The sequence below is a fragment of the Mya arenaria genome, chromosome 11, assembly GCF_026914265.1.
Source record: "Mya arenaria isolate MELC-2E11 chromosome 11, ASM2691426v1".
In the NCBI taxonomy this organism is placed as follows: domain Eukaryota; kingdom Metazoa; phylum Mollusca; class Bivalvia; order Myida; family Myidae; genus Mya; species Mya arenaria.
This window is the reverse complement of record NC_069132.1, coordinates 25,344,778-25,357,214: the sequence shown is the minus strand read 5'-3', so window position 1 is coordinate 25,357,214 and position 12,437 is coordinate 25,344,778. Positions and strand designations below refer to the sequence as shown.

The following is a 12,437-nucleotide window of genomic DNA, read 5'->3' as shown; positions in this document are numbered from 1 at the left end:
ATACAGTTAAGTATGATTACCAATATTTTTTATTGCAAAACGTTTTTAAAAAGTGTTTACACATGTTTTAAATCCCTGCACCGTGTTATACGTAATTATAGAATTATTAATCCATTAATACGAAAAGCTTTTATTTTAGATACTATGCTCAGTGAAGGCAAAGGCTGATCTCGCGGGATACGTGAGTAAAGAAGTAACAAGTGATCCTAAATTTTGTGGAATCACAGTAAGTACCAATCCAAGAGAAAACATTTCTATTTATATGAACTTGAGCAACACTTTATCGACATTATATCGGTATTTGTTTGAAAAAAGCAAGAAGCTCGACCTTCACTAAGCGTTTAGAAATAATGTTATATTTTACACTAAATTCACATGTTGTTAAAACTCTTAATAACTGCTGTTTTGTCGGGTTTTGTAAGCGTTTGAATTGTACTATACTAGCATTATGCTACATTTTTATGATTCCACTGACTTCGTTGTTTATCAAATAGCTATAATGCAATTTACACAGCATAAATGAAATGTGTTTAAAAGCATTGCGTAATCTTATATAATAAATACATACCATACGATATGTTAACCACATTATATGTTAAACGGAGTAATATGAATATGAACATTCACCTCATATTCCCTTTAATTTGAAAATAGGTCGAACCGAAGGATATTCTTACAATAAAGAATCAAGAAATTGGACACATTTTCTTGACACTAACAGTTCCGTTTGCGTGCTCAATAAATTCGCAAGACTGTTCAATGGATGTCACTACCTATATCCCGACCAAAACTGAACACTGTGCTGTTTCAAAGCTTAAGCAAATAGATAAAAAGTTAACAGGGTGCGGTACAAGATTTACAAATTCAGATGTAGGAAAGAAAAAGTCGATTTCTGTCAGGGGCATTGCAGGAGCCATTGCGAACAATATTCCAATTGAAAACGTTGTGTACTTCCAACCTGAAGAGATACCTTCACATCAAGGGTGGAACAATGAGATTCTTGGCCCAGTGAGGGTAGGTGTTTTATCATATAGGGAACTATTTGTTTGAAGTAGTTTACGTGCGAATAAACCCTTGTCAATATTTGCTATAAGAAATAATAGCCGACGAATAGTCATCGTTATGTCAAACCACAGTTCACTTTTATGAGGGACAAAAAAATGAATGTTTGCTATGTCGTACCACATGGGTCAAAGTCGCATGACGCTGACAGAAGTGCCAAAATAGAGATGCACTTCCTTATTTACAAAAGGAATTCTAAACAGAGGCTCACTTATGTTTGTGAGATAGATGTGAACCTCAACTTTTGGAGGGTAATAAGGGTGCACATCAATATTAAAAACTTTGACAATGAAATACATAGAAGTGCAACTATATTTTTGGCGATGCATATTGTCGTCTTTAGGCGACTTTTGATGCTAAATACTTACTGGTAGTGTGTACGTTTAATATATTTTTCGGCATTAATGAAAAAGAGGCCTGTTTACAGGGTGCGGTACAAGAAAAGTGTCTATTTCTGATAATCATGGCGAAATCCAATATTGCTGCATGAAAATAAACAACTCATACATTTTACGCTATCAACATGTTATAGACGAAAAAAGGAATAAAACGGATAAAATATTTTAAGAAATATCACAGTCATTATTTCAAATGTTAGAAGGAATCACCTTTGTATTATTCGTAAGGTTAAGCAAAGAATATGCTTAATGTTAAAAATGCAGTTGCATAAGAAAATTGTGAAATATCGTAGGCTCTTGTCAAATAAATGGAATCCATTTGTAAATGTATTTTGGCTTTAAACACCGTATTTATATTGTTTAATGCAATATTTTGTGGAGCTAGACTGAGAACTGTCTATATGCTGCCGAATAGCTACTCTCAAATTGTATTTACATTTGAATATTTGATGAAAAGATAATTAACTTCCGAGACTGTAAAGTATTATTTAACTCAATTATTGATAGTGAATATGCTATCCATAGTGTGTCAAATCTTAACAAGCCTATATTTAGAAAAACAAATCTGAGTTCAAATAGCCTATGTTAACTGTTTTCATAGAATTTATTGTATAACTATAACGTTTGTACATTCTGTGTTAAACTGCACACCTGATTTGTCATTTTACAAAACTATTCCAATTATTTAATTCAATTGATGAAAGAAGAAGCTGTAAAAACAGCAACACCATCTACATCCTCAGTATTAACATTAAGGACTGCATAACCATTGCCGCCAGCATCAATATAATGAGCATTATAATTAAACAGAGATAGCACATTCATACCTTCAATGGGTTATTCTTGATAGCAATGCTATATATCTCGAAAATCAAATAACATTAGAAAATTGAATTGCATTATCTTAAACTTTGAAATTATTTATATATAGCCGAGTTTATCTTCAGGTTATAAGTATTATGGATACAACACAGCTAATCGGGAAATCCTGCTACGCTCATTCCGACCCACATATCAAGGGCTTCGATGCATCAAGGTAGACATTACTTTCATTTTTAATAACAATATTCATAAATGGCTAAGACAAGCATGAACATAGTGCTTGCCGTTGTCGGAATAAATTTTACGTATGAAAATAAAGCACATATATATGTCTAACCTGTGCTTAATTTCCGACTGCGTTCTCGACATTCATGTCATTCGACAATGTATCAATATTGATCCCTAATGCTTATAATTTATTTTAACCTTTAAACTTGAATTGTAAACAATAATAGTAGTTAAACGTTTTCCATTTAAACCTGCACCTTCTGACTCACAATAACAACAAATCAAAGGGCCCAATACTTAGATCTGAGTCATAGGTTGAATTTATCTAAGGCTTTTGCTACAATTAGTATTATGTTTGTGTGAATTTAACGTTAGAATATATTAAGGTTCACAACGGCTTAAGCGTTAGATAGTGTCGTTTCTACAAATGCTCAACACATGCGTCTTGGACTGTGTCCGGTGCATCTTTTGTACGTAGCGTATTATACAAAACATACAGTTGTGTCGTGTAAAACATTGTAAATGTAACTAAGAATGATTCAATTGTTCTCTACATTATTGAACAATTCTCGACGTAAGTCTATCGTACGGATTACAAAACGTAACTATTTACCGATTGATTCACTTGACATGCATTTTATTCTTCGTGAGAACCATTGTTTTCGACATGTATTCATCCTTTTTGGAATATTACAACAACAGTATTAATTGTAATAAATCCTATTCAGTAATAAGAGTGCATATTTAAGTGTGAAACAATCTCGTTAATGCATTTTGTTATCGTCATAACTCATTTTTATCATATAATTATTATAATTATAAATCAATTCCTAGCAATGCTAAGGAAGATAAGTTGCATTCCTTGGTCTTAAGTAAGAGTCAGACTTCGGACCGTTCGTACAGAGTCTCCTAACGATACAATCAAGATTGTTCTGCTCTTTCATGGGTTGTTTTGGTATATTTCAGTACATATGATTTACACAAGGAAGGTACTTATATCCTGTATCGAAACGTCGACTTTGAGACCGAGGTAACGTTCAAACTTAGTACCCGTATGAAGTGCAGGATGTACTCTCAATATTTATGATTGAAAATGCTACTTCAGACTGACATGTTGTTTTGTTTAAGTAATGCACATACTTTCAGGTTGTTATTCTTTTAATTTAGTTCAATACCTGCAATCAGAAAGAAAAGTATCATAAATATCTTAGATTTTATTATTATTAATATTTTCTGCTGGACTAATCTTTCGTTACTTCTTGCTTTATTCACAACAGAAATCTGATTAATATATAAAGTGCTTTTAAGTAATACCGTAACCATGTCATTTATAGGTTTTAAAACACTTTTTATGTGTATGAACAATTTCGCCCATTTCTGAAACACTGTCCCACTGAAAAAACATTCACTATATGAAGAAAGTCCCAGTATTTTGAAGGCGGTAACAACAGCTTAGCTGATAAATAGTTGTAAAAATTGTTTGTCTTTCACCAAAGCTGGAGCTGTGCTGTGTAATGACCTCTCAATTTTCTTTTTTACAAGTTTATTCATTTATATGCTGGCTTTTAACAATATAATCATATACATATGTGTTTATGCAATTTATGCCAGAGGCCACTGACGATGTTGCACTTGTGATAACTGTACACGGTCGGCTCAGCTATTCTCATTCTTATAACATATTTTGATTGTCTCTAAATGTATTAACTATTAAACATGACATTAGTTAGGTTAAGGGCTCTGGGCATGGTCCCAAAATTTACAATTACATTATAACATATATAAAATACTTACAAACAACATAATGCTATTTGATATCATGATTTTTTTCTAGGTTCAGATTCGATTAGGAAAATGTCCTACATACTACACCTCTGCCCTTCATCCATATTGTGTGGAAGCAATGGCTGTAAGAGCCGGCCTTGATGTTTTTGTCATTGACTACAAAACCCCAGAAATAGATTTCAAATCGTGTAAAAGTGGACTTCTTCATAGAAAAGTAAAACAGATTGGAAATAAAGACTACGAGGTATACTTGCATCAATAAAAATGAAATGAGTATTTTATCAAAAATTACATGCGTCTAACTTAAATTAGGTGCAAAATTGGTGTCATCGTAGCATTTAATTTATAACATGGAATGCTTAAATTGGTCCATTTAGCTACAATTTATCAATTTTAAACAATTAATTTTGTATAATAGAGATTTGGGCAAAATTTACGAAAGAGTATGTTGTAGAGATATGTTGAAATTCCTTTTGCATTCAATCAGTCTTTTCGACAATATGAAAACATTTTAGTTGCAAAATGTTCCAATGATGTTTTGTTATGAAATTTTGAAGCGAATTATTTTTGGCTCTCTCGCCAACTGAAGAGATCGACATGTAATCGTCAAACGTCTTGAAAGGAAACATTACAATGCCTAAGCCATGTACTGATAGTTCTTGCTTGTTTTTGTTTGATTGGATTTGATTGTATTCAAGACGTACATACTACTGCTTTATTTGTATAAACTCAACTAATTCTATTTTGTATCTCAACTTCTTTTCAGATTGTCTTACCAACTGGCACCAAGGTAAAGGCAGTTCAAACCCGTCAATCAGGTGAATGGGACAGATTTATGGAAGTTGACATCTATCCAGGACTTCCTGATAAAGGATCAGTGGACGGCCTGTGCGGAAACTTTGACGGGAACTCTGAGAATGATGTCGAAATATCATCCACGCCTATAATTGCCTCGTTTTATCCAATTAAAGAATCGTCTTTACAGAAATACACGTATGTTAAATCTGGAAGGGAATTCAAAGTGTTTGGCATTCAGTATTTAATGCAACTGAAGCTACGAAAATCTGTACATTTTAAATGTATACTTTTTCTCCTTTATATACATTTAGATTTTAAATTCACCATAAACAATTAGGACAGTTGTTAAATGATTCAAAGGTTGTTATCATTTCCCAAGTGTGTTACGTATAAAATCAGTGCAAACTATTCCAAGCCCATCAGCATAAAAAAGCGGTGACTAAAACGATTTTTTTAAAGATATGCTGTTGGATTACATCTTATGTATATAAAGTTTTTAAAGAAAGAATGACCTCCTCTCGAACAACATTGACACTTGCACAAGAAGTTATGTCACTGATTTTTTAGCAAACACCTGAAAATCTGATAAGTAAATTTTGTTGTTAATATTTCATGCATTACTTGAAGTACTTATATGTTTATTTTGATAACTAATAAAATGTTTTTGAATGTAATTTGAGCGCCAGGTTACATAATGTTTTGCTTTGGCGCTAAATCTCATTCTTTACGACCACATAAAGAATAATTAAGCTAAAGATTAATCTTAATTTAATGGTCCTACTTTTACAGTTACTTAGATAATGCTTTTTGAAATTTGGCATTTTTGCGTTAACATGAGTGTGTAAAAGTATGATAACTGTACTGCTATGATTTTTCCCAGATTTAAAATTTTCATAGGATAAGAGAAAATGAAACTGATTTAAATATGTAAAATAAATAGTATATTTTGTCGAAATAAAATGTTAGCTACGAACAGGACATGTTGCGCCATGGTAACGATATGTTTAAATGAAAATCGCAAGAAACAAACATGATTTACCAAAAGTATTGTATAACTGCAAAATCATAATACTGGAATATCATTGTTTTTAAAAAGTGTATATTTAGAAATTTGATTCTGTAACATGAAATGATTTGAAATCATTACCTCAAATATTTATCAAAAACGAACTTCAGTTGCATTACACTCTGTTTGCTCAGTTTAACCTTACATTCTTGATTTATGAACAAAATTGTAGTTATATTGTGTGTTTTATATGCTGTTTCTAAAGTTCTCCTTTATTTTTCAATCTGTTACAATAAAATATTTGCTTTTGTTATTCATAGTGTTACAGTAAAACATTTTTTTCTCTTTTAATTTAATGCTTTAATAGGATGTAAGTTGACAGTTTCTAGCCGTATATTTCTAAAAGCGCGCGAAATGGTATTTGAACGTAACGTTATTTCGGAAGTTAAGTCGTTGAAATGGGTTTCTGTTCTGTGCGAGCTTTCGGATGTGAGAGCGGATAATATTTTCGAATCAGTGAAACAAATCTTTTTTTTCCAAATGATTTCCACTGTGTAAACCCACGGAAAGCATAATAAAATATCGATTTTTCGAACTCATGTCCTGACAGTTTCGAGGCACTTTGTCGTTATATTTAAAAACGTTTTTATTTTTCATTAACATTATACTGATTAAAAATAAGGCTGGGTTTAAAATGCCAGAGGCTTTCGTTTTGCAATAAACCCACATTGTTTGCTCCTCATCAGGCAATACAACATTTCAGCAAATGTTCATAGCATCTGAAAATGAACGTGATGCACACATTAATGTAATCTATGATAGTTTTATATATAAATATATGTCTGTGTGTTTGTTAAACATTTACAGAGTAAATGCAACAATGGATCTTTTTAATCCTAACATCTACGAAGGCCTAACAGACATTAACAGTCAAGTCAAGTTCTGTGAGTGTGGAGAAGAAAACCTAATATCGGCGCAAAAAGGGCACTTTGAGGACACGAAAATTCTATGTAAGGCAGATACCAAAAACACTTGTGTGGAAGATGGAAGTGTTGATTTTCATACTTGTGCTGTAGCGAGAAAGAAACGATCTATTGATCGCCATTTATCCGCTAATACCAAACTTGGAGCGACCAATGAGGTAAACTATATATAGTTCAACACACAGTTCACAAATCAGTTACGTTAAATTGTGATAGTAGACTATTTTGATTGATATACATTGTGATTATTTATAGTTATCATTTACCAATGTCATTAAGTAGTTTATGAAAATGCTTTTTGACTCATTTTTTGTTGTTTTTTTGTTTAAATTACAAAAGCAAGTTAGTCCTAGACAAATAATTATCATTTTCATCATTATTATTCATTGTCAAGTATGAGCAAAGATGACCATGCGTTTCTTTAAATTATAATAGGGTACATATATCAACTTCATTATCTAACATACTTTTTTAATACATCGTTGCTTCAATAATGGAAACAAAACACCTAAATTAGTATTCTGCACGAGAGTGAAAGACAGACAAGTGTTATGTAGCTCAAGAATCTGCGTTGTTTCGAAACCACTCATCATTATTATATTGTGTTGTTTTTGGAAAATATTGGTAATTAAAACATATTACTGGCAACGATACCAACTTTGCCTGTATGTATTTCCGATTTTTTTAAAACCAGCGTGAAAACATGAATAGAGGCGCAGAATTCGGTTTCACAATTGTGTGAAAACCGAATTCTGTGCCTCTATTTAAGGAATGAATTGCGGGGTTGATGTCATTATCGGGGTATGAACGCAATTGGGCTGGTTTAAGACGCGTACTTTGACCAGCCCAATTGCGTCCATATCCCCGATAATGACATCAACCCCGCAAATCATTCCTTATATTTACACCAATAGTTCATTATTTAATTCAAGAAACGTTAAAAAAATACTTCATTTCATTTCGGATTACCTTTCAGTAATCCGTTCTTTCCTATTCTGTAAATAGGACGACCCGACTGTTACCGGAAACATTCTTTTCAAATGACGTCACAATAACGTGGGAAAAGATCAACCACTTGAAATCACTTTTAAACGTAAAATTAAAACACTTTTGGTTACAAAACGTTTAAAATATAATAACTTAGCACTTTCTAAAATGTTGATTTATATTTTACGAGACCTGATGACACAATACAAACAATAACAAGATCAAATTTGCATGTATATTGTTATGCGATGAATTGCGATCCGAACATATCCGAAGATGTTGCGTTCATCGATTGATGAACGCAATCGCCGAAAGGCAGTTCATTTAAGGAATGGACGTTGAGGTGTAAATATTCATGTTTTCACGCTGGTTTAAAAACATTACAAATATAAGAATAACTTACAAATGGTACTTTACGGTTTGTTCGATAGGATACTGAGAATGACGGTGCGACTACGATGCCAAATGTTTCTTTCAATACAACATCTGCAACAGAGGAATGTGTGAAGATTATGAATACATCTGTTGTTCACATGTGCTCACAGCTTCAAGATTTTAACATTTCAACATATATAAATAACTGCATCGCTGACACCCTGGTAAGTGTAATTTTGCGAACATTATCGACAAGAATATAATATAAAAAATGACTAAGATTTCCAAGATGACACTACTTCGTTTTGACAAGATTGGTGCATTTTTCTGACATGAAATAGTGATTTACAACACAGCAGTGACTTTGAAATAATAGTATTACATTGTAACCTCACATGTAAATACTGATTATCTATAGAGTAGATTTTTTCTAACAAAACTACTGCCACTGTTCCAATAATTGATACACAAGTGTCGTGTATTGTAGATAACATCATCAACGGCTTGGGCAAGAATCCACATTGAAGCTATTAAGGAGACATGTGTAGAACATGTTAAATTCAACCAACCTATCCCTCCTGAAGTTTTTCGTAACGTGACTGCAACCCCAAAAGAGTGGTTTACTAATACTACTAACCAAACGGAAATTAATGAAACAGGAAAACCTACAACGACTCCAACTCCAGTTCCAGCTTATACACCACTCTTCTCAGTTGATGTTCTTGAAACTATTGCTAGTGTTGCATGTCCCGGTGACTGTAATGGACACGGAGATTGTGTAAAAGGTCTAGAACTTTACTTCGTTTATTATCAGTAGCACTATTCATTTTTAAGTCCGATGATGTTTGCTAAGAAAAAAATATAAGGTGAACATCGTTGATAATTCTTGAAGATAAATAATACTTCCGCTTAAGGCAGAATTTGTGTACATCCGTTTGTGTTTTAATTTATTTTGTGAAAGGACTCGAATTTAACGCACCCATAATAGTCGACATCTTTAAACAACATTATAGTGCATTTAGTTCATTCTCTGTATGATTACGTAAAACACTTAATAAAATCAACAGTTATTAAACAATTGTATTCTCTTTTATTGAATTTGTTCAAGGTCATTTCCTACAAAATAAGTGATTTGATAGCCATTCATATTATTGACCTTCTTTTCGGTTTTATATATATTTACATATTTGAAAGAAATTGTATAACATTTATTTCTATTATAGGTAAATGTAACTGCAGTGCTGGCTTTTTTGACATCGACTGTGGATTAGATATTCGGCAACCACCAATAATATCGGGAATTCCTGATATGGGGCTGTGTGATGTGCATCAACGAGACTGTGCTATGACGTCAATACTGGGAAGGAAATTTGTAAACAGCAAAAACCTAACCTGTAAATTTAAATCATTTCAGGTGAGTATTACTCCAATTGAATATATAATTTGAAAGACATATTTTACCCCTAACTCTATAATACCGCATAAACATATTTTTTAGACCCTTCCATATTCTTTCAGGACTAAATTTATTTTAAAAGTTATTAAAACCATGTGTCCAATCCCTCCTCCATAATCTTGAACTCATCAATATGCATTGTTGTAACATTAAGCCGATTTTTTTGAACATGATTAAAATTTCAATATGTAATGCATGTTAAAATGATGCTGTGTTGGCTTATAAGCAGAGGGAATATAGTTTTTATGACGACAAAGACCGTTTTATCAACTTAAAAAAATGTGAATACAGACACTTTAACCTAAGACCTCACTGGGCACATATTCAATCTTTCATTACAGGTAAGGGAAAACAGCTCGTTTTTATATGCTGACCATTTTATAACGATTCCCGGAGAATTAGCGACGTCGGTTGAGGTCAGCTGCATTTTGCCAACAATACGCAGAAAGCGTTTTGATTCGGACAAAGACACTGGGGAACATATCGCGACAGGATATAACGTCTCAATAAGTAACGATGGCTTAGCGTTTAGTGATGAGGACTCTTTCATCGTTTATGATTCTACTTGCGTAACTTGCTCCCCAACAGCTATCGGACAGATATCATGCTCAATGAAGGTATTAAGTAAACAACCAATTAAAAAAATATTGCTTAAATCATATGTAAATTTATATCATCTTTATCAATACATTTAGAAAAAGTTATCATTAGAACCAAACGGGTTAGGGCTAATGTGTTATCCCCTTTTAATAATAGCTCAATACTGTTACTGATACCAAAGGATCCGAGCATAAATCATCGTCGGATACATCCGTTGTGCTTCGTTCTGTACCGTTGGTGATTTCGTTTGGAAAGTCCCGAAATCATGCATTATTAATAAGGCAGTTCCATTGGTTCCGCAAGGTACCAATGCGGAAATATGCACAGACACTCAAACTAATGTTTTCCCGTAGAAACAGTATTCTGGAGAAAGCTTGAATTAAAATTCGCTAGCCGTATCACTGCAAACTTTTAAACAGCAGTTTAAACAACTTGCCTGTAGACAAAAACTGACAAAACAATGTTGAGTAATTAATTGTAGAATGCGATTTTATTGGATGATGAGTTGTCTTCCCCGCCTTATATGAGATTTTGTCAGTCATTTTTGCCTCAGTATGTATAAAGTGTCAAATCTTATTCAAAACTATAAGTTCATATTAAATACAAACCATTATAATGTTTTAGATGTATGCAGATTATGATAATTCTTCGTAAAGAAGCAATTTTTGTATTTTCCTTACAGCCATTTGATATATTTGAAAACAATGATATCATATTCATATTGTACGCCAACAATTTCTTTATCATTTTAGCCGCAATTCTGTATCTACAAAAGCAAGTGTTTCACGCCTGGACAAACCATATTGAACAGTACATACTTTTGTGTGCAAGATTCAAACAACACTACATCTTGGAAAAATATAGCAGGTACAACCAATAATTTAAGTGCTATATGTTATCTATTTTAGCCCATTTTCCAAAGATTTTTAATTGGACAATTTTGGGCCCAAAATGGGTCCTAACATGTATACATTATTTTTCATTTGCGTCATTAACTGTTTGACAGTGTCAAATGATACCGCCAGAGCTATATAGTTATTTGTGGACTATTTCCGCTGCAAATATCTGCCAAAGGCGTCCGTGTTTATAAAACGCGTGATGATTTGACTTGTAAACTTCTTGTTTTAGATATAAATGAATGTACCAGCAATCCTTGTGGACTTAATGGTACATGCATTGACCTATTGGGTGCGTTTAACTGCTCGTGTGCTTTGGGTTGGTCTGGAATAGCTTGTAAAACAGGTACGTTTTAGGATGTGTGTATGGACGTTTGTTGAAGAAACGTTTTTCATATTGGTAAATAATTGCAACCTGCATTGAGTCAAGTTCGGCTTATCGAGCATATTGTGTTGCATATATTTTTCAGCCGTCAATGGATGTGACACAGCGCCCTGCCAAAATGACGCACAATGCTATACTGACAAAGATCTCTACTATTGCACGTGCAATGCTGGCTTCTCTGGAGCACACTGCGATATACGTACGGCCCTCAATGTTCCAATATCAATAATATGTACAGTACAGGCATTGGGGACTTGTTAAAATGACTAGCAATGCATTATACAAACTGCTATATTTATTTTGATACTTATACTTTTAATTGCAAAAATACAAACACATCTAAATTGAGATTTGCAAGCATGTTCAGCTTTCGGCCACTTTTAGAATAACGTTTGTGCAAATTTACTATGTTTTGAGATATTCCATCACAGGTTAAAATTTAACTCAGTTTGGTGCATGGCCGTGTGTACACATTATAAATATTTCCTTTCTTGATTTATCTGAACACAAGAGATAACCTTACAATGTTTCAGTGCTTTATGCTTTAAAATTATAGGGCAATTTATAATAAGATTACTTAATACGTTGTTGCTTCATTAAATAATATCTGGTTGACATTTATAATCGATCAATGGCGACGTTCAATATTTAATAAA

General features: G+C 32.9%; 1 protein-coding gene across 1 annotated transcript; it reads left to right on the top strand.

Annotated features, from left to right (window-relative positions):
• The first annotated feature begins 4,413 nt into the window (after positions 1 to 4,413).
• LOC128208441 (uncharacterized) lies at positions 4,414 to 10,878 on the top strand. The gene is made up of 7 exons (XM_052912005.1): positions 4,414 to 4,539; positions 5,062 to 5,288; positions 6,967 to 7,240; positions 8,932 to 9,229; positions 9,668 to 9,858; positions 10,242 to 10,517; positions 10,804 to 10,878. The coding sequence occupies exons 1-7, from the start codon at positions 4,414 to 4,416 to the stop codon at positions 10,876 to 10,878; spliced, it is 1,467 nt and encodes a 488-aa protein (XP_052767965.1).
• Positions 10,879 to 12,437: the final 1,559 nt, after the last annotated feature.

Bases quoted from the DNA above. Each gene is read 5' to 3' on its own strand.
- LOC128208441 (XM_052912005.1), top strand. From the start codon at position 4,414: ATGGCTGTAAGAGCCGGCCTTGATGTTTTTGTCATTGACTACAAAACC. The intron at 7,241-8,931 runs GTAAACTATATA...CGTGTATTGTAG, and splicing joins AACTTGGAGCGACCAATGAG to ATAACATCATCAACGGCTTG. The intron at 10,518-10,803 runs GTATTAAGTAAA...TGGTTCCGCAAG, and splicing joins AGATATCATGCTCAATGAAG to GTACCAATGCGGAAATATGC.